The 25,106-nt window shown below is 43.6% G+C and overlaps 1 protein-coding gene across 2 annotated transcripts; it reads right to left on the reverse strand.

Annotated features, from left to right (window-relative positions):
* Positions 1-1,632: 1,632 nt before the first annotated feature.
* Positions 1,633-24,338, reverse strand: RTBDN (retbindin). Of its 2 annotated transcripts, none has more exons than XM_089688821.1 (6): positions 24,138-24,338; positions 17,149-17,294; positions 13,844-13,925; positions 12,180-12,308; positions 9,110-9,197; positions 1,633-2,302 (listed from the first exon to the last, which is right to left on the reverse strand). In XM_089688821.1, the coding sequence occupies exons 2-6, from the start codon at positions 17,291-17,293 to the stop codon at positions 2,015-2,017; spliced, it is 732 nt and encodes a 243-aa protein (XP_089544947.1). In that variant the 5' UTR covers position 17,294; positions 24,138-24,338; the 3' UTR covers positions 1,633-2,014. The 2 variants fall into 2 exon arrangements, with proteins under 2 accessions (XP_089544947.1, XP_089544946.1); XM_089688820.1 differs by having other exon boundaries at positions 17,149-17,299; positions 24,138-24,332.
* Between the last annotated feature and the right edge of the window lie 768 nt (positions 24,339-25,106).

The raw sequence follows: 25,106 nt of genomic DNA on the forward strand, positions 1-25,106 counted from the left end.
CTAAAGGTGGAGAGTGCAGAATCTGATGCAGCTCTGCATATAAACCAATCAGCTTTCAGGTTTTATTGCCAACATTTAATTGAACAAGCTGCAGTTAGAAGCTGATTGGCTGCCACGCACAGCAGCACCAGATTCTGAATACACCAGTTTTAGTAAATCTCCCCCAAAGTGGTTACTCCAGCCAAAATTATTTTTTTGAAAACAGCAAAGAAGGATCAGAACAATTTGAGAAGTTTTTACTGCTGTGTGGTTCTCTGTTCTAGAGATTTACCCTTACTTCTCGGCAGCAAGGAGTGAGACAAATCTTTTTAACAGGGACGTAGATGTCACCAAAAAAACCAAAAAAAAAAACCTGACTGATGTTCCAATCCTTTTCCATTCGAACGAATGATAGTATTTTATTGCTATCTTTGTTCCTATTGAAGAGATTTCATAGTTACATCCCTCTATTTCTACAGTAAAAATAAGTTAGGCATACACTAGTTAGGCCAATTATCTGCATTTAAAACTGCCCTTCTGCTGGCCAATTTCACACCAATTTATCATCTGTAATCCCTGAATTTTTCAGTGAAAGGACCTGCCTGTGCTGTCTACATTTCTCCCCCTCCCCTTTCCCCGGTCTCCACTGCATCTACAGCACATCCGCAGACGACCAGCCCCCGCTGCCCACATAGCCGGCGCATGGTCTGGGGACTTTAAAGCCACGGTCCCCTCCCCCCCCCTCCCAGGGGCAACAAGATGGACCAGAGGAACCCTGACCGGCCAGAGTGGCACGTGGCCGCTCACCCTGAGCCCTCCAGGCATCCCCAAGGAAAGAAGGGGAAGAAGACCGCTGACCCCCAACCACCGACCACTTCTCCGGTTGCATGAGCAGCGAAAGCCAAGCATCTACACAGGCTCAGCATGGAGGTAGGGGATGGGGAGAACGTACTGGGGGGGATTTACTAAAACTGGTGCACTCAAAATCTGGTGCAGGCAGGTAGCCAATCAGCTTCTTTTTTTTTTGTTTTTTTTTGTTTTATCTTTATTGATTTTTTTAAAAGTACAAACCCATTTCTTACCAACTTCATACAATACAAAAAACTTTACTTAGTTTCTTCCACTATCCCTCCGCTTACCCCCCCCCCCTTCCCGCCCCCTCATCTCGTCATTCAAATTCTTCCATTTGCTTCTAATTCTTCATTTGTTAATTTTTCTTACCACTACCCCACCTTGTCTTTTCCTCCCTTTTTTTTATCTTTTCCAGGTTCATATTTTCCTTTTACATGTATTCCCCTATACTCCAACCACTTCTAAAAATCTTTTTGTTTTTTTTTGTTTTTTAAAATATACCATCCTTCCAATCAATCGTCCTCTCACAACCTGTCTTGGTGACTATTCACTGGAACAGAAAGGTAAGAAAATCTCCCCTGTACAGGAGCAAAAAGAAAATGTCGAAGGCAGAAGGCTAATCCGTCTCCACTCAATGCAAAGGAAAGACTAACTTCTGGCTGGAGTTCCACTTTGCTGTAGCTCTGCAACCGTCGTATGTGACGGAATATAACTAGGTGACGTCATAACATTGTTTCTGCATTGAACCTAATGTAGCTTCATTTTTTTTTTTTTGTATAGACAAAAGGAAAAGTCTGAGAATACACTTTAATATATAGATTTATTTTCTTTGCATTGTTGAGGGAACGTAACTGGGAAGAGTTCTTTGCTTCCCAACCAACAGCTTAGTTACAAGAGCCCACATGCTGGTGAGAAGTTAAAAATACTGAATTTATGAAGGGCAGAGTAAAATAGTTGTAAAAGACTGTTTATTAATGCGGTGTCACGAACGATTAGAAGCTCTTTGGCTCGGCTTGTGCTTGCGTTTCTTGTTTCTGCTGTAGCTTGATCAGCTGCTGGTTATAACTTTGGTTATATGGGCACTTTAAAGGGCAGGCGTTATGGGAGGGAGGGGAAAGGGTGGGGTAGCTTTTCAGAGGAGGGAAGGTGGTTAGCGGGAATAAGAAAGGTTGCTCTACTTCTATTATGCCCCCATGCCGCTGCCGCTCCCTTCACCGTCTAAGTGGGCGTGTCTCTTCCATACGGCTCTTCTCATCCTTCTCTTGTGTGGGATTTTGTGAGGATCCTGGGCACACATCTCTGGGTATCCTGATGAGCCCTCCTGGGCAGCATCTAGATCTGCGTGGGCGTGATCCTCTTGTGAGATATCTGCCCCCTCCTCCAGAGGGGTGATGCAGAAGCACTCCTCAGTTACTGCTACAAAGGAGTGCCTCCAGATTGTGTCACACAGTTGTCCTCCCGATCCAAATTTCTGTAAGGCAATTGCAGATCATTAAATAGGTATGAAACTTGCTCAAGGACGTATTAACACCAACAGCCTAGTCCAGGGGTAGGCAACTTGCGGCTCTCGAGCTGTTTCAGGACTACAAGTTCCATCATGCCTCTGCAAGTCATAGCTGTAACTCAGTTTTGTAATGTTGCAATGCCTCATGGGAAATGTAGTTCCACAACAGCTAGAGAGCTGCAGGTTGCCTACCCCTGGCCTAGTTAAACCACAGCTCCTGATGTGTGCTGTAAAGGGAGCAGTGCTGATGCATCATAAATAACATTGCACTCAATTTTTTTTTTTTTCTTCAACTTTATTGAAAAACCACATCATGCCTCTGCAAGTCATAGCTGTAACTGTCAGTTTTGTAATGTTGCAATGCCTCATGGGAAATGTAGTTCCACAACAGCTAGAGAGCTGCAGGTTGCTTAGCCCTGGCCTAGTTAAACCACAGCTCCTGATGTGCGCTGTAAAGGGAGCAGTGCTGATGCATCATAAATGACACATTGCACTCAATTTTTCTTTTTTTTTTTTTCTTCAACTTGAATGAAATGTCACTCTGTGGTTTTTCAATAAACTCTTCACAGCAGTGTCTTTTTGATGGGGTGTACTGCGTCCCAAAAAGCTCTAAAATGGTTAAGGGTACTCAGCCTTTACCCTACAGTGACCACATAAAACTGCAAAATCAGCACTAATTTCACCTTTGGCACATGTTACACCCGTATTTAGCGTGTATCACTTTCCAGAGCCACCCCTCTGTGACTGCAGGCAGGGGTTCCTCTCCCCCTCAGCCACTGTCACATTTGAAATTGGCGTGGCTGTGCGGGGTTCCACCTGCACAGCCACGTCATTCATTCACAGCAGTCTGTGACCTAATAAACTACAAGGCTTGTCTGCCATTGTGGCAGATGGCATTTAGTTCTCAAAATGAACTACGAGCATGCTGATCAGCACTTGGTCCATTCACACGTCCTCCAGGCTTCAAAATGTAAGCTTGTACAGAGGTACAGGCAGAAAGTTGGATGAAATGTCTGCAGGAGCCTGATATTGCACCCGCAATGCTTTGCAGGCTCCTGTGGAGGAAAAAATAATAAACACTCTTTATTCTTCTTTTTTTTTTTTTTTTTTTTTTTCCAGCAAAAAAGTGCATTTTTTAAAATATTTCTCTTAAAGGTGAACTTAGCCTTTAAAATATCGCAATTATGGTTACCGCTTGTAGGTTATCAATTACTGAATGGAGCGCATTGCATTATTGTTTGAAAATACCTTGATAAATGTAAGACTCTTACTCTTTAACAAACTCCAACGCTGCCCACCTGCTGGGGTCATCAGGAGGGAAGTGCTTATTCTTGATTGCTGTAAATTGTGCCTGCCAATGAGAATTCTTCTAGGAACACACCCTGGCAGGGGTGGACTGACCATTTGGAAATTCTGGCACTGCCCGAGGGCCCGGGGTCAGTAGGGGTCCCATGAGATGCCCCTGGTACCTTTTTCATAGGCTTTTTTGAGTTTGGGCAAGGACACAGGGGCCCCATGATCCCCCTATTGCCCAGGGGCCCCATGACTTCTCAGTCTGCCCCTGCACCCTGGTCAGCTCTTGCAGCCCTTGGCTGGGAGTGGTGATTGGATACTGATCAGCTGCTGGTTTTACAGAATGCTTGTTCAACAGAAGCCAGTCAAGAGATCACCTTCTGTCAAACAAGGACCCCCATACATGGGCCAAATGTCACCCGGTATCTACTGTACCAGCTGTTTTTGGCCGATATTTCGCCCAAGTGTATGGGGCTTAAGAGTACATCCCACAAGATGGTTGCTATTCCTTTTTAACGTGAAAAGTATCTATTGTGCCCTTCTCTGATCTAGTTTCTCTTTGTTTAGGGTATTGCTGTCAAATGCATGCAATGCAAACATATCTCTAATAGGACATGCTGCGTTCAGAGAAATGCAGCATACAACAGGCAAAACGCAGCCTCAGAAGCGCCATCCACGTTGCACCATTGAGTGAAGTAGAAATCATCAATCGTCAGTACAAGCTCTTACTGAGATATGACTTTTCCTGACTTAATGGCAAAGTTCCACCTACTGCCATCCTCCTGTCCTGTATTACTCAGTAACCCTCCATGAGGGCAGATGGTAGGGCTCAATCAAGGAGTGTAAAAGAGCTCTCTAAAGCCCTTCGCAACCTTATTGTTGAAAAACATACTGATGGCATTGGTTACAGAAGGATTTCTAATCTTAATATTCCAGTGAGCACTGTTGGGGCCATAATCTGGAAATGGAAAGAACATAATTTCATTATAAACCGGCCATGACCGGGTGCTCCTCGCAAGATTTCTGAGAGAGGAGTGAAAAGAATTATCAGAAGAGTTGTCTAAGAGCCAAGGACCATTTGTGGAAAGCTTCAGAAAGACCTGGAATTGACAGGTTCAATTGTTTCAAACAAAACAATAAGAAATGCACTCAACCGCCATGGCCTGTATGCACGCTCACCACGCAAGACTCCACTGCTGAAATAAAATCATGTTAAAGCTCGTCTAAAGTTTGCTGCACAGCATTTAGACAAGTCTGTGAAATACTGGGAGAATATAGTCTGGTCAGATGAGACCAAAATTGAACTCTTTGAATGCCATAATACACACCATGTTTGGAGATCAAATGGCACTGCACATCACCCCAAAAAAACCACACCAGCGGTGAAGCATGGCGGTGGGAATAGGGCTGTTTTTCACAATACGGTACTGGCAAACTTCATGTCATTGAAGGAAGGATGAATGGAAAAACGTACCAAGACATTCTTTATAAAAAATCTGCTGCCATCTACCAGGATGATGAAGATGAAACGAGGGCGGACATTTCATCAAGACAATGATCCCAAACACAAAGCCAAGGAGAACGCAATTTTTTTCAAAGAAAGAAAATACAGCTGCTAGAATGGCCCAGCCAATCACCTGACTTGAATCTAATAGAAAATCTATGGAAGGAACTAAAGGTCAGAGTTCATAGAAGAGGCCCACAGAATCTTCAAGATTTGAAGACTGTGTGGGAGAATGGGCCAAAATCACACCTGAGCAATGCATGCGACTAGGTTCTCCATACAGGAGGCGTCTTGAAGCTGTCATCATCATCAAAGGATTTTGTACGAAGTATTAAGTAAATTTCATTTAGCGTGTTCAATACTTTTTCCCTGGGTCCAGTCCATTTTATTACACATATATATATACACATCAGGGGCGGATTGACCATTTGGAAATTCGGGCACTGCCTGAGGGCCCGGTGTCAGTAGGGGGCCCCATGAGATGCCCCTGGTACCTTTTTCATAGGCTTTGAGTTTGGGCAAGGACACAGGGGCCCCATGATCCCCTATTGCCCGGGGGCCCCATGAGTTGTCAGTCCGCCCCGGGTTTAATATGACTTCAATGTGAACCTCCGATTTGAAATGAGGTATATGATATGAAGGGGGAGCTCTGATGTAAAGGGGGGGGGCTCTGATCTCCAAATGGAGAATTCTGATGTGAAAGGTTGAACTTTGATCTGAAATGAAGAATATGATATGAAGGAGGAGCTCTTATCTGAATGGGGGGGGGGGGGGGGAGGGTGCTCTGATGTGAAGGGGGAGCTCTGATGTGAAATTGGACTCTGATTTGCTCTGTGAAAGGGGAGATTGCGACTTGAAATGGGAGCATTGTGGTGATGGGTTCATGATTTGAAAGGGAGATGTGATGTGAAAAGGGGGTCTTTAATAGAAGCAGGGGGGCTCAGATGTGATGGGGGAGCTTCTGATGTTAAAGGGGGACTCTGATGTGAGGGGGGAGTGATTTTTTTTCCTCCCCGGAATATGTGTACAATATACAGGGTGGGCGTCATACAGAAAAAGATGGGAGGAGTCTCTGCCTCTGATGACATTTGCGCACATTCCGATGTGTGGGTTATAACATAAATGTGGGGGGAGGGAAGGGGGGGGTCTTGGTCGCATTACACCATTTTGCTGGCGTATACAGGGGCAGACTGGCCATTTAGAAACTGGGGCACTGCCCGAGGGCCCGGGGTCAGTAGGGGGCTCCATGAGATGCCCCTGGTACCTTTTTCATAGGCTTTTTTGAGTTTGGGCAAGGACACAGGGGCCCCATGATCCCCTTTTGCCTGGGGGCCCCATGAGTTGTCAGTCCGCCCCTGATACACATTATATATATACATACAGATGCCTGCGCACACAGGACTTTTTCGTTTGTGTGTGGAATGCAGGGGAACGTGGTTCTGGCACCTCCAGCATTAAATGTATGTAATACATGTATGCTGCAAAAGGGGCCCAAACCAAGTACTGAGTACATATGCATGCTTCTACTTTTCAGAGATCCGATATTGTTCTATGTACAATCCTTGTTTTATTGATTGCATGTAATATTCTCATTTTCTGAGATTGTGGATTTGGGGTTTTCATGAGCTGTAAGCCATAATCATCACAATGATGACAAATCACGGCTTGAACTATCTTGCTTTGCATGTAATGAGTCTATCTCATATATTAGTTTCACCTTTTAAGTTGCATTACTGAAATAAATGAACTTTTGCATGATATTCTAATTTTTCGAGTTTCACCTGTATATTGTACATTCACATCAGTCCCTAACCTTCAAGGAGCGTACAATCTAAAGTCCCTAACTTACATTCATACATACACATACTAGGGACAATTTAGACAGAAGCTAATTCACCTACCAGCATGTCTTTGGAATGTGGAAGGAAACCGGAGTACCCGGAGGAAACCCACGCAGGCACAGGGAGAGCATGCAAACTCCAGGCAGGTGGTACTGTGGCTGGGATTTGAACCGACCCTAGTACTGCCAGGCGGAAGTGCTAACCATTTAGCCACTGTGCTGCCCCACTAGTTAAATCCCAAATGTTACCAAAGGTGAACTTATTCTTCAATATAAATTAGGCCCAGTGGTCACTGGCAGGCCATTGCATCCAGACGCTGGTCTAACAGCTGATAACCCTGTACAAGCTAATGCCCCTAAACATGCAAAGTGCAGAAGGTGAGCCAATCATAGACCCTTCATGTTGATGGGATAAAAGGGTCTTGTAAGCCATGATTCCCAGAAGGTAAGAGGATCAATGTTCCATTCTCCCCACCCCCATCTTGGGATAATTGAATCTTCGTTAAAGGATTTCTGTAGAATAATTGGATAATACAAACCTTGTATGCAATTTGGGTAAATGCAATGAAATCCCACTGCGTACATTGTCAATACAAGTCTGCTAATTCCCCTGCCTCAATTATCTTTTGTTTTTTTTTCCTTTATTTTAAAGGGACGCTGCAGATGTTATCGGTGAGCTCCGATGTTTAAGCTGATTCAGCCTTGGGGCTCCATGTACACTGCAGATGATGGACTCGCACTTCAGAGCTGTTCTGCGTTTTGTTTCAGCAGCCCCTGAACTCTCCCTAATGGTTTACTATGTGTCCATATACACATCTTCGTTTACAGGCAGTTGAGTTTACAGTCATTTTTTTGAACGCAGAAAACTTACATTCAGCAGTAGATTTTAGCAGCGTTTCAAATGCAAAACGCTTGTAAACGCGTTTATAGGTGTTTGCTTTTGAATTTTTTTTTTAACTCTTCCATTTCCAGATGCTGTCCAGAGCCTTTTTTCATCATGAAAAATGCATGTAAAGTGTTTTCCCGGTACTCAGTTGGACCCGGTACACCAGCCTTTGAGGTTTTGCATAAAATATGTTATACACCGCTGTAATAATTTCTGCACAGAAATGAGCTGGAACACATCCAAACACCACAAAAAAAACAGCTAATCTCAACACATACTGCTCTCTGCTTCTGCTCTATTTCTCTCAAAATGTCTGAAATAGTTAATTTTTTTTACTGTTTTTCAGTGCATTCTGGGTATTTTGGAAGGTCTCCTGAGGTTATCTTAAAAAAAAAAAAAACACTTCTTCTAACTGGGTAGCACAGTGGCTAAATGGTTAGCACTTCCGCCTGGCAGTACTAGGGTTGTTGGTTCAATTCCCAGCCACGGCACCACCTGCCTGGAGTTTGCATGTTCTCCCTGTGCCTGTGTGGGTTTCCTCCGGGTGCTCCGGTTTCCTCCCACACTCCAAAGACATGCTGGTAGGTTAATAGGCTCCTGTCTAAATTGGCTCTAGTATGTGTATGTATGAATGTGAGTTAGGGACCTTAGATTGTACACCCCTTGAGGGTTAGGGACTGATGTGAATGTATAATATATATGTAAAGCGCTGTGTAAAATGATGGCGCTATATAAGTACCTGAAATAAATAAATGCAAACACTCAAAAACGCAAAACTCGGCTAAACAGATGTTTTGTAACCTATGTTTTCCAGCAGTCAGTTTCCATTGTTCAGAAGTGTCCCGTGTACATGGGGCCTTAGACCTAATATTTACTATGTCAATGCATGGTCAGTAAAAAGGAGCCCTTTTGATGCACTATGTCAGGGCTTGAAATTCCCACTCACCAAATGCGAGGGGAAATCCCTTTGTGGCGAGCACAGATGGAACGGGTGGCTTGCAATGCGATCCCCAGGCCTTTGGAATCGATTTGCGCTCCAAGCCTCATTGTGAAACCGACTTCCAGTTTCTTCACCTCCGGGACACGAGAGGCGGACCTGGGCAAGGTTTGGTGGGGCAACTGGTGGAGAGTAAGGTTTGTGCCTGGCTAGTAGGTCTAGACTCAAAATTTTAAGCCCTGCGCTATGTTATGTAGTGACAGATTTGTTTTTGGAAGGATTAAAAGAAAACGAAGAATGAATGGCGCACTCGCCTGTGTGTATGTGATACAGCCGTTGCTGCAGTTGCTTTCAGTGTTTGTGTATCCTGAGCAGATTAAATCTTCTTTACATGCATCAAACCTGTTGAGACAATGTTAGTACAGTTAGGTTTATGCATCAGTTGTAGCTAGATAACTCTATCAAACGAAATGTTCACTCATCGTATTAACCAATAGAATCTTGGCAAGTTTTCAGAAGTTCTGCGAAGAAGTATTGGGTAGGTACAAGGAACATCAGTGTAGACTATGCCTTCTGCTGTATACACATAAACACCATCTAGGATGCCCATTTTTATCCCAATTTCTGACAAGATCAGTAAAATATTTAAAGGGTAAGGCTGGCCATACACTAAATAAGTTTCTGTCTAATTTCTGCCCAATTTCCTTTAGATTTGCCTTCAACTATGTAGTGCAAGGGACTGCTTAATTGGATGTTTTAATTTAAATATTTATTCATTTTTCAGATAAACAAGTTATACAAACACTCATTAAAACCTTAGCTTATTATCAAAACATTTATCATTTCATCCCTTTCCCCCCTCCCCTACCTACAGTTGTGACCAAAATTATTCAACCCCCACTGAAATTGAGTGTTTTGGCCAGTTTGACATTGCTTTTGATCATTCAGTCATCTTGCTTACATTTACATTAAAGAGGCACTTGTAGGTCAGACAAATATAACATAACAGTTATAATGAAATAACCACAAATGTCTTTTCTGTGCTCACAGCATTATCAGTTTTATTCAACCCCCAAGTGACATTCAATCTTAGTACTTAGTACAGCATCCTTTTACAGTTATAACAGCTTTTAAACGTGAAGCATAGCTTGACACAAGTGTCTTGCAGCGATCTACGGGTATCTTCGCCCATTCTTCATGGGCAAAGGCCTCCAGTTCAGTCACATTCTTAGGCTTGCGCACTGCAACTGCTTTCTTTAAGTCCCACCAGAGGTTCTCAATCGGATTTAAGTCTGGTGACTGCGATGGCCACTCCAAAATGTTCCAGCCTTTCCTCTGCAACCATGCTCTAGTGGACTTGGAGGTATGCTTGGGATCATTGTCCTGTTGAAAGGTCCAACGTCTCCCAAGCCTCAGGTGTGTGACGGACTGCATCACGTTTCCATCCAATATCTCCTGGTACTGAAGAGAATTCATGGTACCTTGCACACGCTGAAGCTTCCCTGTACCTGCAGAAGCAAAACAGCCCCAAAGCATGATTGACCCTCCACCATGCTTCACAGTAGGCAAGGTGTTCTTTTCATCATAGGCCTTGTTCTTCCTCCTCCAAACATAGCGTTGATCCATGGGCCCAAACAGTTCTAATTTTGTTTCATCAGTCCACAGAACACTATCCCACAACTTTTGTGGTTTGTCCACATGGCTTTTGGCATACTGCAGTCGACTCTTCTTATTCTTTGGAGACAGCAAGGGGGTACGCCTGGGAGTTCTGGCACGGAGGCCTTCATTACGCAGTGTGCGTCTTATTGTCTGGGCTGAAACTTCTGTACCCACATCTGACAAATCTTTTCTCAGTTCCTCAGCAGTCACACGGGGACTTCTCTCCACTCTACGCTTCAGGTAGCGCACAGCAGTCGAAGTCAGCATCTTCTTTCTGCCACGACCAGGTAGCGTTTCAACAGTGCCCTTTGCCTTGAATTTGCGAATGATGCTTCCTAAGGTGTCTCTTGGTATGTTTAACATCTTTGCAATCTTCTTATAGCCATTGCCCTTCCTGTGAAGAGAAATCACCTCTTCTCTTGTCTTCCTGGACCATTCTCTTGCCTTCACCATGTTTGTAACCACACCAGTAAATGTCTAGAAGGAGCTGAGTATCACAGTCATTTTAAAGCTGCCTAATTGGTGCTTATTATGCTTGATTGCTGCTCGGTGACATCCACAGGTGTTTTCAATACCTGATGGAAAGCACCTGTATGAACCTCTGTTCTTCAGAGTGGTAGTCTTTAAGGGGTTGAATAATTGTGGCAATGAAGAAACCACATAAGAACCATTTACTACTGTATTACATAAACAATTGATGTCATTTTAGTTGCATTTGGGTAGTTACAACGTCCTTGTAGGATTTGATTCTGAATACAATTCCAAATGTACACTATAGTCCCTAAACCCCTTTACAGCATTGGGGGTTGAATAATTTTGGTCACAACTGTATTTACCACCCATTCCCCCCCCCCCCCCCCCCATCTAATCCCTGACCCCTTCTGCTCTGCATTTTCCTGTTCATTTCTGAAGATCGTAATCCCTATAAAAGAAGAGCAAAGCATGCTTCCATATTATTCTATGTTAATCCCCCATAAACTCTAAGGCTAGTCTTGACTTTTTGAATTCCATTTGTTCCATCTTGTATGGTGACTCTCCATCTTATCTTCATTCAAATGACAAAGTTCCTCCAATTTACATATTTGATCCACCCTTTCCACCCAGTCTTTTATTTTCAGCACCTCCTGTCTCCTTCAATACTTGGGTATCAGTCCCTTTGCTGCATTCAACAGGTTAGTTTTACAGGTTATAGTTAGTTACCTTCCCTTTGCTTCTCTGATGTTCTGTTCATTGGCAGAAGAAAAAGGTATGAAGGAGCATGTGATTCACTCCATGTGACAGTTCTGGGCCAATTGGTGCTGTCATAGGGGAGCCCATACCACTCTGTAAGCTGCCACATCGGCTACTTACCGCATACACAGCCAAAATAAGCAGAGGAGGAGCAAAAGATGGGACATTTTGTGCTGGACTTGGAAAATGTCTCTCTCCATTGGGGGCTTCAGTCATGTCTAGGGGCGGACTGACCATTTGGAAACTCGGTCACTGCCCGGGGTCAGTAGGGGGCCCCATGAGATGGTACCTTTTTCATAGGCTTTTTTGAGTTTGGGCAAGGACACAGGGGCCCCATGATCCCCTATTGCCCGGGGGCCCCATTAGTTGTCAGTCCGCCCCTGATCATGTCACACTGCCAAGGTGGCATACATCTTAGTAGAGGGCACATACAAGCTATAGTGATTGTGTTTACATCTCTTCTACATTTATAGCAAACTAGAAGTATATTCTTACCATTGGTCACAAAATCTGTCACAGAGGGGCAGCTCGTGTATCCCGCCGGGCGATCCAGGAAGACCCCACTTGGAGATGTGCGGGGAGCAGAGATGCATACATTGCACACGGCTGATGTATTCTTCACACCTGAGGGAAATGAAGGGCAGTGTTTTAGTTGGGTTGTGTTCACCGGAGGGAACTGTAATTCTTGCCTCTAGTAACTATCTGGATTCTCTTTTAATCTCCTTTCTATTGTTTTCTTTGCTTCATTGAGGAGCACATAGTAGGATCAGGTTTGATAAAGACAACAAAGAAAGCTTCTCCTTTTGCGCCAGATCACAAACTGGATCCGACGTTGAAATTGTGCGACTTCACTTGTCGCACGTCTTCTTTCTTCTTTTTTTTTTTTTTTACATTCTTTGAGATTTTACATACAAATAGGAATGCTTAAAGAACAGGCACAAGGTTCAGCATCATCCATTTCCACAGTGAAACACTCTAATGAGCGATATAAAAATGTTCCAAGTTCAAAAAGTTGAAAAGCTATCATCAGGAATAAAATTGAGATAGCAAGATATAGAAAATAAGCATTCCATCTGTACTTTTTATAAGATAACACTACAGAAGAAAAGTTCCCAGAAAGAAACAATGGAATCAAGCCAGAAGATGGAGGTGGTTGGGGAAAAGGGGGGGGGGGGAGGGGCAAGGGACTGAGGATGGAGGAGGATGTCTCACTCCCCCAAGTGCACAATGTACGCATATTCACTAGAGCAGGTAACGAGGGTCCAACGGAACCACCTACGGGGGAAATTTTCCTCTTGCCGTAAAGCGAGGCCATGATACTTATGATACTTTCCATTGAATGAATTTCAGCAATTCTACTCCACCACATGGAGAGAGAGGGAGGGTCTCCCATTTCCAGAGTAATGGCATGCAGGCCCAAGCAGAATTTAACAAGTGCACTAACATGCTTTTATAAGGTTGGCCATACATTATACAATTTACTGGAGAATTTGAGCAGGTAAAGATGGTCCAATGGAACCAACTACGGGGGAACTTTTCCTCTTGCTGTAAAGCGAGGCCATGATACTTTCCATTGAATGAATTTCAGCAATTCTACTCCACCACATGGAGAGAGAGAGGGAGGGTCTCCCATTTCCAAAGTAATGGCATGCAGGCCCAAGCAGAATTTAACAAGTGCATTAACATAGAGTTTTTATAGCGTTTCCTCGAGAGGTCAGAGTGGTGCAGTAGGTACTTGGCCAGGTCCTCTCCCAGATCAAAGTACATCAGATGTTTAATAGTCTCCCTAACTTGAGACCAAAAGTTGGCCAGTGTTCTACAAGACCAGAAAACATGAAGGATCGTGCCCTCTTCCTCCTTGCAGCTCCAGCAAATGTTCGTCGCCTCTGGATAAGTCGCACAATTTCAAAGTCTGATGACAGTACGACTTGCTAGACCACTGCGTGACTTCATGTACAGATGTCTATACAAGTCGCACCCCAAATCGGAAAAAGTAGTGCAGGGCCTACTTTTCTAATTGGTGTGACTAACGAAGTTGGAGGCGCACCGATTAGAATGGTTCCATTGCTGATCATTCCATGCGATTTGAACGGTCAAATGACATGACTATTAGCATGGGCTTAGATAATTTGATAAATTATATTCTTAGGCAATATCACCTGGAACTGAGGGGTCCACATCCATCCCATGGGAAAGGGGTGAATGGAGGGGCATCTATGTGTTCCTGAGAGCAGCAAGAATCTGGAAAAAAAAAAAGAAAAACATTAGATGACAGAGGCTACGGTCTTCCTGCACTCTACTTATGGGCTCATGCACACTTGAACTAAAAAATGCTACATTTACAGGCATTTGAGCTTTTTTCTTTCTTCTCTGCCTCTAGGGGTTCTTTGAGCAATGACCATTGACCATAAGTGTAATGGGGTCCTTCTACAATGACCACCAAAGGGAGGCATTCTCCACTAACCACTAATGCCACGGAACACTTCAGTGACCACCAATGTAAGAGGGCACTTTTTTTGCTTACTACCACTGTGAAGTAACCATACAGGTTTTACGTTCTGCATTTTTTTCTGGCTATTATTATTACTGAAAATAATTTTGTCTTATGAAGGCTCCATTTGCACGGACGTTTAACTGTAATTGAGAGCCGCATGTGGGTAGCTGCGGCCACCGAACTTGTACACTGCAATGACAGGCTGTCGCCACGTATTTGTGCCTGTTTGCACAGCAAGTGATTACCTGCAGTAACAGCGGCTGGATGCATTCTGCCAAACATGCCTAGTGCAGCTCACAGTATCCTCTGGAAAAACAAATTAGCCCATGCACAGACCTAAAGTATGTAGCCATTTTTATTTTATGTTGAAATCCATCCACATAACAAGAGAACACTGTAGACATGTAATTATATAAAGGTAAAAAATATCTGGCAGGTTTAAATAAGTTTTACATAAAACTTATTTAATAAGTTTGGCTAAATAAAATATGAACATAGCCAGTAGCCTCCCTAGTGGTCTGATTATGTTAGTATTTCTGTGCTCAAAGCGGTACATTTTTTTTGCATGGAAATATGTATTTTTTTTATTTTAAGACTGTAATTTTTAGCTGTAATTATAATTTAATAAATAATCATAAAAAATAATACTATAATAACACATTTAATTCAATAATGTAATCAAACCAAAAACACTGAAATTTGAAATATAGCGCCAAGTTCGCACATCGCTGAGCTCAGTCGCAAAATCGTTTTCAGTGTCTGATGACGAATTTCCCCCACGAATCATTATCACTCAATTCTGCAAGTGGTTCTAATTTACTATCGCTGTTCTCTAGCCGGTCTAAAACCGCTTTTGACCTAAAGGGACGCTTTTTGGACGCTATGGACGTTTCTCAGTTTCCAGGCAGAAAAAACAGTAATAATGCAGGCAGGGCGCCGGACAAAGCACTCAGGACACAATGTATGTGAAATGGTTTGATACAGTAATGGAATACTATGTGATTTTAGTGTATTTAGTGAATGTCACTTTTTCACATTTTTAAATTTCCTGCCGTGCCGTCCCCCGTATGTCCCGACGTCGCAGGGGATGGAACCCAGAAGACAGATGCCGGCATCGGCCGGAGGAGATGGGCGGGGAAACTTCAGGAGGGACATCGCGGGAGCGCAGCACAAGGTAAGTGCTGGAGGGATCCCGGAGCAACGCTGCAGGGTATTCCCGAGTGTAGCTCGGGGTTACCGCTTCTAGTACTGAAACTTTATCCCGAGCTACACTTGGGAATACCTCCAGGGAGGTTAATTATGATTTTTTTTTTGGTGAATTACAATTTATGAGAGTAGCTTGCTTTCTATAAAAATAAATTAAAAATGATGTAATACATTTATTATAAAAGGAAAATAAGGATTAAAAATCTGGAAAAACTAGGCTTTGCACAAATGATTGTCCAGCCCAGTAGTATGTAAAGAAAAATAAAGAATAAAACCTTGATGGATGTAAACCTCAAGAGTATCACAATTGTCTCCGTCGAAATGTAGAGTGCAGGCGATGGAGATGAATAAAGTTGTTTTGGTAACTATCCATTCATCCACAAGGCTACAAGCTAGGATATTGGGGTTATGTTTGAGGTAGCTAACCTAAAAGACTACAAATGAGATATACGAAACATTGATCTGAAGTGCTGGAAGGTAATTTACAACAATATAAGTGAGGATGGTGATATTTTAGTCTGTGAAAGCTTGTCTACAGTCATGATTAAGATGATGTATTTTGGAAATCAGAAAGCTTGATGTCAGAATAAAGATTGAGAAGAAGAGTCTACTAATTAGGACCAGGATGCTTTATGGAAAAGGAAGATGGAAAAAAGTAAAAAAAAAAAAAGTATTGATGAAGATGTGTGTTGAAAACAATGGAGGCCAGTCAGTAAGACTACAATTTATGTTGGAAAGGTTACTTGTGCTCTTGTAGAAAGTTAAATAATTGAGTGTTGTGATGGAGGAAGGTAGTCTACAAGGTAACAAATCTGGAGGTAAAGCAACCATTCTACAAGATGAAAAGTCAGGAATGAGATGCTAGCTGATTGAGGAGTCCAACCTACCAGGAGACATCAGAGTGGAGATACCATGTTTCAGTGGAGGAAAACTACAAGAAGTCAAAATGAAAAAGAATCGAGTCTACAAGTCAGCAAAGAGAAGCTGGTGGTTTGCAGCTGAGGAGTCCAAGTTACAAAGAAATATCAGGGTTGTGATACCATGTGGAGAAGACCAGCGTGCAAGTCCGGATGGAGGTGCTGGGTGTTCATGTGGAGGAAACCAGTGCACAATGCCACACACAAATCAGAATGGTTGCATTACAATTCTACTCTGCATCATGTCAGGATATACTGTAGATGATAGGAATTGGGGTAGGTGAAGTAAAACAAGTCCTAATGCAGATGACTGATGGTTAGGTGTTTACCAATCCCTAATCAAGACCAGAAATGATCGATGTTGAGGGGGGGGGGGGGCACTCTGCAAGTCTAAAAAAATTTGAGATGCTGATTGCTGAAGTGGACTACTTCTTACTACCTGTAGCCGAATGAAGATGCTGTGAGCTGGTATGTAATAAAGCTAGGGATATATTAAAAGCATACAAATCAAGATCATATAGTTTGAGTCAAAAGAGGCCAATCTACAAATCCAAGCTGGAGATGCAGGGTGTTAGGATGGTGAAAATTAGCCTACAAGGCCACATGTTATACTAGAGATGCTTGTTAGTTTGGCAAAAACCTGTCAAGAACTTGCTTGAAAGCCAATAATTAAATAGCTTGAACAGGGTTGAGGACAGGACAGGGTTGATCTGAGCAGCAAGGGTTACAGATTTACAATAATAGGTCATCTGTGATATGAGATGAGTTATGGTGTGCACAACGTTAATGACACCCCCCCACCTCTTCCACCACATCTCCGTCTCTTAGTTTTACAGATCACACTCACGGCTAGAATACTGCTGGCACTTTGTTAGTCCAGATTCTGCGCTGGCAGCCTCCTTCTGCTTCCTCTCTACAAGACATCTGCCATGATGTCCCCAAGATGTGGAGAACAGGAGAAAGGGGAGAAGGGAAATTAGCAATGGCGACATCCTATCCTAACAGAGAGAGAGAGAAAACAAAATCATTAATTCAGAATAACAAACAAATTATGTAATTGTTTATTACAGTAAGTACTGTATTGCAGAATGTCTTTGTACCCCGTGATATCTTATTACAGTAACCCGGCTCCCGAGTGTCTTATTACCCTGTAATATCTTATTACAGTAACCCGGCTCCCGAGTGTCTTATTCCCCCTGTAATATCTTATTACAGTAACCCGGCTCCCGAGTGTCTTATTACCCCTGTAATATCTTATTACAGTAACCCGGCTCCCGAGTGTCTTATTACCCTGTAATATCTTATTACGGTAACCCGGCTCCCGAGTGTCTTATTCCCCCTGTAATATCTTATTACGGTAACCCGGCTCCCGAGTGTCTTATTCCCCCTGTAATATCTTATTACGGTAACCCGGCTCCCGAGTGTCTTATTCCCCCGTAATATCTTATTACGGTAACCCGGCTCCCGAGTGTCTTATTCCCCCGTAATATATTATTACAGTAACCCGGCTCCCGAGTGTCTTATTACCCCGTAATATCTTATTACGGTAACCCGGCTCCTGAGTGTCTTATTACCCCATAATATCTTATTACGGTAACCCGGCTCCCGAGTGTCTTATTCCCCTGTAATATCTTATTACGGTAACCCGGCTCCCGAGTGTCTTATTCCCCCTGTAATATCTTATTACGGTAACCCGGCTCCCGAGTGTCTTATTCCCCCTGTAATATCTTATTACGGTAACCCGGCTCCCGAGTGTCTTATTCCCCTGTAATATCTTATTACGGTAACCCGGCTCCCGAGTGTCTTATTACCCTGTAATATCTTATTACGGTAACCCGGCTCCCGAGTGTCTTATTACCCTGTAATATCTTATTACGGTAACCCGGCTCCCGAGTGTCTTATTACCCTGTAATATCTTATTACGGTAACCCGGCTCCCGAGTGTCTTATTACCCCTGTAATATCTTATTACGGTAACCCGGCTCCCGAGTGTCTTATTCCCCATGTAATATCTTATTACGGTAACCCGGCTCCCGAGTGTCTTATTCCCCCTGTAATATCTTATTACGGTACCCCGGCTCCCGAGTGTCTTATTCCCCTGTAATATCTTATTACGGTAACCCGGCTCCCGAGTGTCTTATTCCCCCTGTAATATCTTATTACGGTAACCCGGCTCCCGAGTGTCTTATTCCCCCTGTAATATCTTATTACGGTAACCCGGCTCCCGAGTGTCTTATTCCCCTGTAATATCTTATTACGGTAACCCGGCTCCCGAGTGTCTTATTCCCCTGTAATATCTTATTACGGTAACCCGGCTCCCGAGTGTCTTATTACCCTGTAATATCTTATTACAGTAACCCGGCTCCAGAGTGTCTTATTCCCCCTGTAATATCTTATTACGGTAACCCGGCTCCCGAGTGTCTTATTCCCCCTGTAATATCTTATTACGGTAACCCGGCTCCCGAGTGTCTTATTCCCCTGTAATATCTTATTACGGTAACCCGGCTCCCGAGTGTCTTATTACCCCGTAACATCTTATTACGGTAACCCGGCTCCCGAGTGTCTTATTACCCCGTAACATCTTATTACGGTAACCCGGCTCCCGAGTGTCTTATTCCCCTGTAATATCTTATTACGGTAACCCGGCTCCCGAGTGTCTTATTACCCCGTAACATCTTATTACGGTAACCCGGCTCCCGAGTGTCTTATTCCCCTGTAACATCTTATTACGGTAACCCGGCTCCCGAGTGTCTTATTACCCCGTAACATCTTATTACGGTAACCCGGCTCCCGAGTGTCTTATTCCCCCGTAACATCTTATTACGGTAACCCGGCCCCCGAGTGTCTTATTCCCCTGTAATATCTTATTACGGTAACCCGGCTCCCGAGTGTCTTATTACCCCTGTAATATCTTATTACGGTAACCCGGCTCCCGAGTGTCTTATTCCCCCTGTAATATCTTATTACGGTAACCCGGCTCCCGAGTGTCTTATTACCCCTGTAATATCTTATTACGGTAACCCGGCTCCCGAGTGTCTTATTACCCCTGTAATATCTTATTACGGTAACCCGGCTCCCGAGTGTCTTATTCCCCTGTAATATCTTATTACGGTAACCCGGCTCCCGAGTGTCTTATTCCCCTGTAATATCTTATTACGGTAACCCGGCTCCCGAGTGTCTTATTACCCCTGTAATATCTTATTACGGTAACCCGGCTCCCGAGTGTCTTATTCCCCCTGTAATATCTTATTACGGTAACCCGGCTCCCGAGTGTCTTATTCCCCCGTAATATCTTATTACGGTAACCCGGCTCCCGAGTGTCTTATTACCCCTGTAATATCTTATTACGGTAACCCGGCTCCCGAGTGTCTTATTCCCCCTGTAATATCTTATTACGGTAACCCGGCTCCCGAGTGTCTTATTACCCCTGTAATATCTTATTACGGTAACCCGGCTCCCGAGTGTCTTATTACCCCTGTAATATCTTATTACGGTAACCCGGCTCCCGAGTGTCTTATTCCCCTGTAATATCTTATTACGGTAACCCGGCTCCCGAGTGTCTTATTCCCCTGTAATATCTTATTACGGTAACCCGGCTCCCGAGTGTCTTATTACCCCTGTAATATCTTATTACGGTAACCCGGCTCCCGAGTGTCTTATTCCCCCTGTAATATCTTATTACGGTAACCCGGCTCCCGAGTGTCTTATTCCCCCTGTAATATCTTATTACGGTAACCCGGCTCCCGAGTGTCTTATTCCCCCTGTAATATCTTATTACGGTAACCCGGCTCCCGAGTGTCTTATTCCCCCTGTAATATCTTATTACGGTAACCCGGCTCCCGAGTGTCTTATTCCCCCTGTAATATCTTATTACGGTAACCCGGCTCCCGAGTGTCTTATTCCCCCTGTAATATCTTATTACGGTAACCCGGCTCCCGAGTGTCTTATTCCCCCTGTAATATCTTATTACGGTAACCCGGCTCCCGAGTGTCTTATTCCCCCTGTAATATCTTATTACGGTAACCCGGCTCCCGAGTGTCTTATTCCCCCTGTAATATCTTATTACGGTAACCCGGCTCCCGAGTGTCTTATTCCCCCTGTAATATCTTATTACAGTAACCCGGCTCCCGAGTGTCTTATTCCCCCTGTAATATCTTATTACAGTAACCCGGCTCCAGAGTGTCTTATTCCCCCTGTAATATCTTATTACAGTAACCCGGCTCCCGAGTGTCTTATTCCCCCTGTAATATCTTATTACAGTAACCCGGCTCCCGAGTGTCTTATTACCCTGTAATATCTTATTACAGTAACCCGGCTCCCGAGTGTCTTATTCCCCCTGTAATATCTTATTACAGTAACCCGGCTCCCGAGTGTCTTATTACCCCTGTAGCATCATAATACAGTAACCTAGTTCCTGAGCCTAACCTGTTGCTCCTTATCATTGAGTGAGTCACACTTTCTGTCCCTTAGTCACTGCTGATATCTCTTTCATAGTTGCCTGCAAAGGCTTTATCCTACAGATTAGCCTAGATGCCTAGATATATTTATATCTAACCTTTTTCCTGTCTGCTCAGCTAGACACTCCACTTGCTCTTCAGTCAGACACAAAACTCAGATTCTTGCAAATACAAGACAAAAAAAAAAAAAGCCCCAGCAAAAAAAAAAAAGAAAAAGCTGCACATATTCACCAACCCTTCTCTTCCCCATAACTCTGTGTATTCACCAGAAGAGAACAGAAGCACCCTGAACTTCTAGCCAGTGCTTGTTCTTGGCATTTAATCACTCAGGCACCCATCCCTGCCCCATCGGGAGGTGAGAGAACCTCAGCCCTGTGCAAATTCTAAGTCGCCAACTCTTTTCTAAGTGAAGCAGGGGGTAGTGCAGGCCAGATGAGTAGGGGCTGCTGTTAGGGGCTACCACCTGTTGCTCTGTCCTCCTTATTTTCACCTGGTGTTCTAGGGCGTACAACACTCACCCACTTTACTGTATCTACATTGTACAGAGGAGCAGTGTTGTCACCCTAGGGCGTACATACTGCAGAACACCTCCCCTCCTCTCCTCTCAATAACATAGGTGGGGGAGGTGTTCTATAGTTCACAGAAGGGACCTGGACAGGACAGATAACACTGCACAGTGACACAGGACGGCACTGGATTTCCGAACAGCTCAACAGGTATTTTTTTGCACTTATCGAACAGATATAACAAATTTGTATATTTCATAAGACAAAAAGGCAGAAATAAGAGAAGTACATTGTTAGGATTACGTACACTTTCACAGCAGGTAAGGTACAATATCAGCCACACAAGCAGTGCATTGTTTTTAATGTGTCCGCTGCCTTTTCAACGTGCATTTTGAGAAAGAGCAATATAGCACAACCCCTGTGCAGCACCACAAAGTAGGAAGCAGGAACTGAGCATGTAATGAGCAAATCCGGCTGTCCCCCAGGCACATAGTATATATTATTACACATAATAGAAAGGAATGATAACATTATTTACATCAAGCTCATCTCGTTTACACATAACTGTACATATATCTATAGCAAAGGCTAAAAAGGCAAATTTAATAAACTGTAAATGTGACAATCATCAAATATTCTTTTTGGTATGTAAAACACATTTACTAGAATGATTCACCTGCATCGGATGTCCGGTGAATGTCATATTTACTGCTTTATAAATATGCCTCTATATATACCATTTAAATTAGATTGTAAGCTCTTAGGAGCAAGACCCTCCCTCCTAACCCTCTAATTAAATTCTACTGTAACTGTAGGGTCTTTATTTTGTAAAGTGCAAACTGTTGGCGCAATATAAATCCTGTATAATAGTAATATCTATAATAGTGATAATAAATTAGATGGGAAAGCTAAAGCAACTGCAGATCTTGGGTAGCGCCACATTGCTAACCAAACTGTTTACAAATTTGACAGATACTTTTCTTATTGTGCAAAAAATTGACCACTGCCCCAATCTATAACTGGCCTTCATAGCAAGGAGCACATGGAAGGGCGACGCATATCAAACAGTAAAAAAGTAAAATTCCCAGCTCAACTTACCAACCAGCCTGCAACCAACCGAATTGTCCTAACAGTTTGTGTTAATAACAGGGGTTTTGTTTGCAGCTTACGCATGTATTTACAAATGTATGCAATCTAAACCCATGTTTTTAATGCAAACTGTTAGACTGGACAATTTGGTTGGTTCCAGGCTGGTCGGTAAGTTGAGCTGGGAATTTTTCTCTTTTATTGTTTGACTTTTCCTTTTGTGCATTTTTTGCAGTTACATGACCGCTCAGCCTCCATGCATGGCCGGTGGGTTGGGACTCTCCAAAGAACAAAGGTATACCGCTTAGGCAAACAATCCAGAACAATCCACAACTGGCGCAGGCTCTGGCTCACCACCACACATGATGCAATAAGAAGGGTCAGCCACACACCAGAGGATAGATGAATATAGTGTGTATTTATTGATCCATAGGACACACAAAACACCAGGAGATGTAGTCCTACACAGGAGGAGAATGAGTCCCAACCCACGATGCAATAGGAAGAAGGGCCAGCCACACACCAGAGGATAGATGAATATAGTGTGTATTTATTAATCCATAGGACACACAAAACACCAGGACATGAATACAAGACTTGTTAACGCGTTTCACACAATCTCATGCTAAATCACTGTGGTTAAGCACGAGATCGTGTGAAACGTGTTAACAGGTCCTGTATTCATGTCCTGGTGTTCTGTGTGTCCTATGGATTAATAAATACACACTATATTCATCTATCCTCCGGTGTGTGGCTGACCCTTCTTCCTATTGCATCGTGGGTTGGGACTCATTCTCCTCCGGTGTAGGACTACATCTCCGGAGGGCTACGTTACCTGGGAGAGGGCTGACAACGTTACAAGACCTTTGAGGGAACCATGGCAGCGTTGTCAGCCCTCCCCAAGGTGACGTGGCCGTGTGGAAATGTAGTCCTACACATGAGGAGGATGCAGACACATCATAACACACCATTTCCATACAGAAGGCTGACAACGCTGCAAGACCTTTGATGGAATCACGGCAGTGTTGTCAGCCTGCTGTAAGCAAATGATGTGTCTTGGAGAGGTCGGGAAGGATCAACAGTTAGCATGTAATGATGCACACACCCTATTTATATGCAATATTAATATTTGTCTGTGTATACACTCTCAATTTATGGGAAGTTTTCCAGTTCTTTATACTTATTTTAGTTCAGGTACTTATATAGCGCCGTCAATTTACACAGCGCGTTACATATATATTGTACATTCACATCAGTCTCTGACCCTCAAGGGGCGTACAATCTAAGGTCCCTAACTCACATTCATACATACACATACTAGGGACAATTTATACAGGAGCCAATTCACCTACCAGCATGTCTATTACCCTGCAATTGTAGATCTTTAAGCACCCCACTCTGGCATAGCACACCACAGCTTAGTTGGGGTAGTGGGTACAGGCAAAGTAGACCTAAAATTGAAGGCAAACACTGCGGCAGATAGAATGCGATGCTGCATTATATGGCGTGAAAATGACCCATATAGGTTTGAAGACTGCAGTGCAGTTACACTTACATCTACCTGTTGCTCCATTGCTCTTTCTGGCTGTCTTGGTGTCAGTCCTCTGCAGTCTCCATGCCTCTTTCCGCATACAAAATCCCAGCTGAATCAGACCAGCATTACCTTTCCTGGTTTTGTACCACTTTCCCCCATTATCTGCATCATCCTCCCATCTGATCAATATGTATCCCTTGGTTACAATCACCCCCCTGTGCTTTATAATATATTTCATCCATATGTTCTCTTACCTATAATGCTGTGTTGCTGGGCCTCCGATTGTCACCTGGCTCCGTCACTCTGTGTTGTGTCTCCCTGATGCAGTGATGCTGATGCTACGGATGTAAAGATTTCCTGCGATTTTCCCCCTCCTTCTTCTCCTCCATCATATCCCATTATCTCCTCCCTGCTCCTCCCAGCCTTCCTCCCCCATGGGACTGGTCACTCCAAGTCTTTGTGATTAGCAGGGCGAATGTTCCACCGTGGACAGGCAGGTGACCTCCGAGCATCTACGTCAATTGTACCAGTAAAGAAAAGCTGAATATAGTCCATGCTCTGATACAACACACCATGATCACACAGATGTAGCAGGAATCCAGGCGTTTAGGAAAAGCATCTTTTTCTTTGCAGTTATTAATTCATCGCTTCTTTTATTTTAAATGCAATTGAAGGACAGATTTGTGTTTTTGATGCATTTCTTGTCATAAATTAGCTGCAATGAAAATGAACATAAATGTGAGTGTTTATAAAGTCCTCTATAGTATTTCTATGTTCTGAGGTTTATTTTCAATACTAAATAAGTGCTCACAGTTGAGGGGACAGTCCAGGGGCGGACTGACCATTTGGAAACTCGGGCACTGCCCGAGGGCCTGGGGTCAGTAGGGAGTCCCATGAGATGCCCCTGGTACCTTTTTCATAGGCTTTTTTGAGTTTGGGCAAGGACACAGGGGCCCCATGACCCCTATTGCCCGGGGGCCCCTTGAGTTGTCAGTCCGCCCCTGGGACAGTCACTATTTGGCTGCATGTTCAAAACTAAGAACTGTCACTTTTAAGAAGATTTAAGGCTTGTTCACACCATATTCGTGGAACTGTGGTGATCTGCATATAGCAACACAGTTTCCACACCGGGGCACATAGAAAACAATTGTGACCTTTACACGCTAGAACGATGCATTGGGGTTCACGTGCAGTGACGTTCAGTAAAGTGGATTACTGCATGA

This window comes from Staurois parvus, unplaced genomic scaffold, assembly GCF_062004578.1.
Source record: "Staurois parvus isolate SC_StPar_1 unplaced genomic scaffold, SC_StPar_1.0 ptg000456l, whole genome shotgun sequence".
Classification (NCBI taxonomy): Eukaryota; Metazoa; Chordata; class Amphibia; order Anura; family Ranidae; genus Staurois; species Staurois parvus.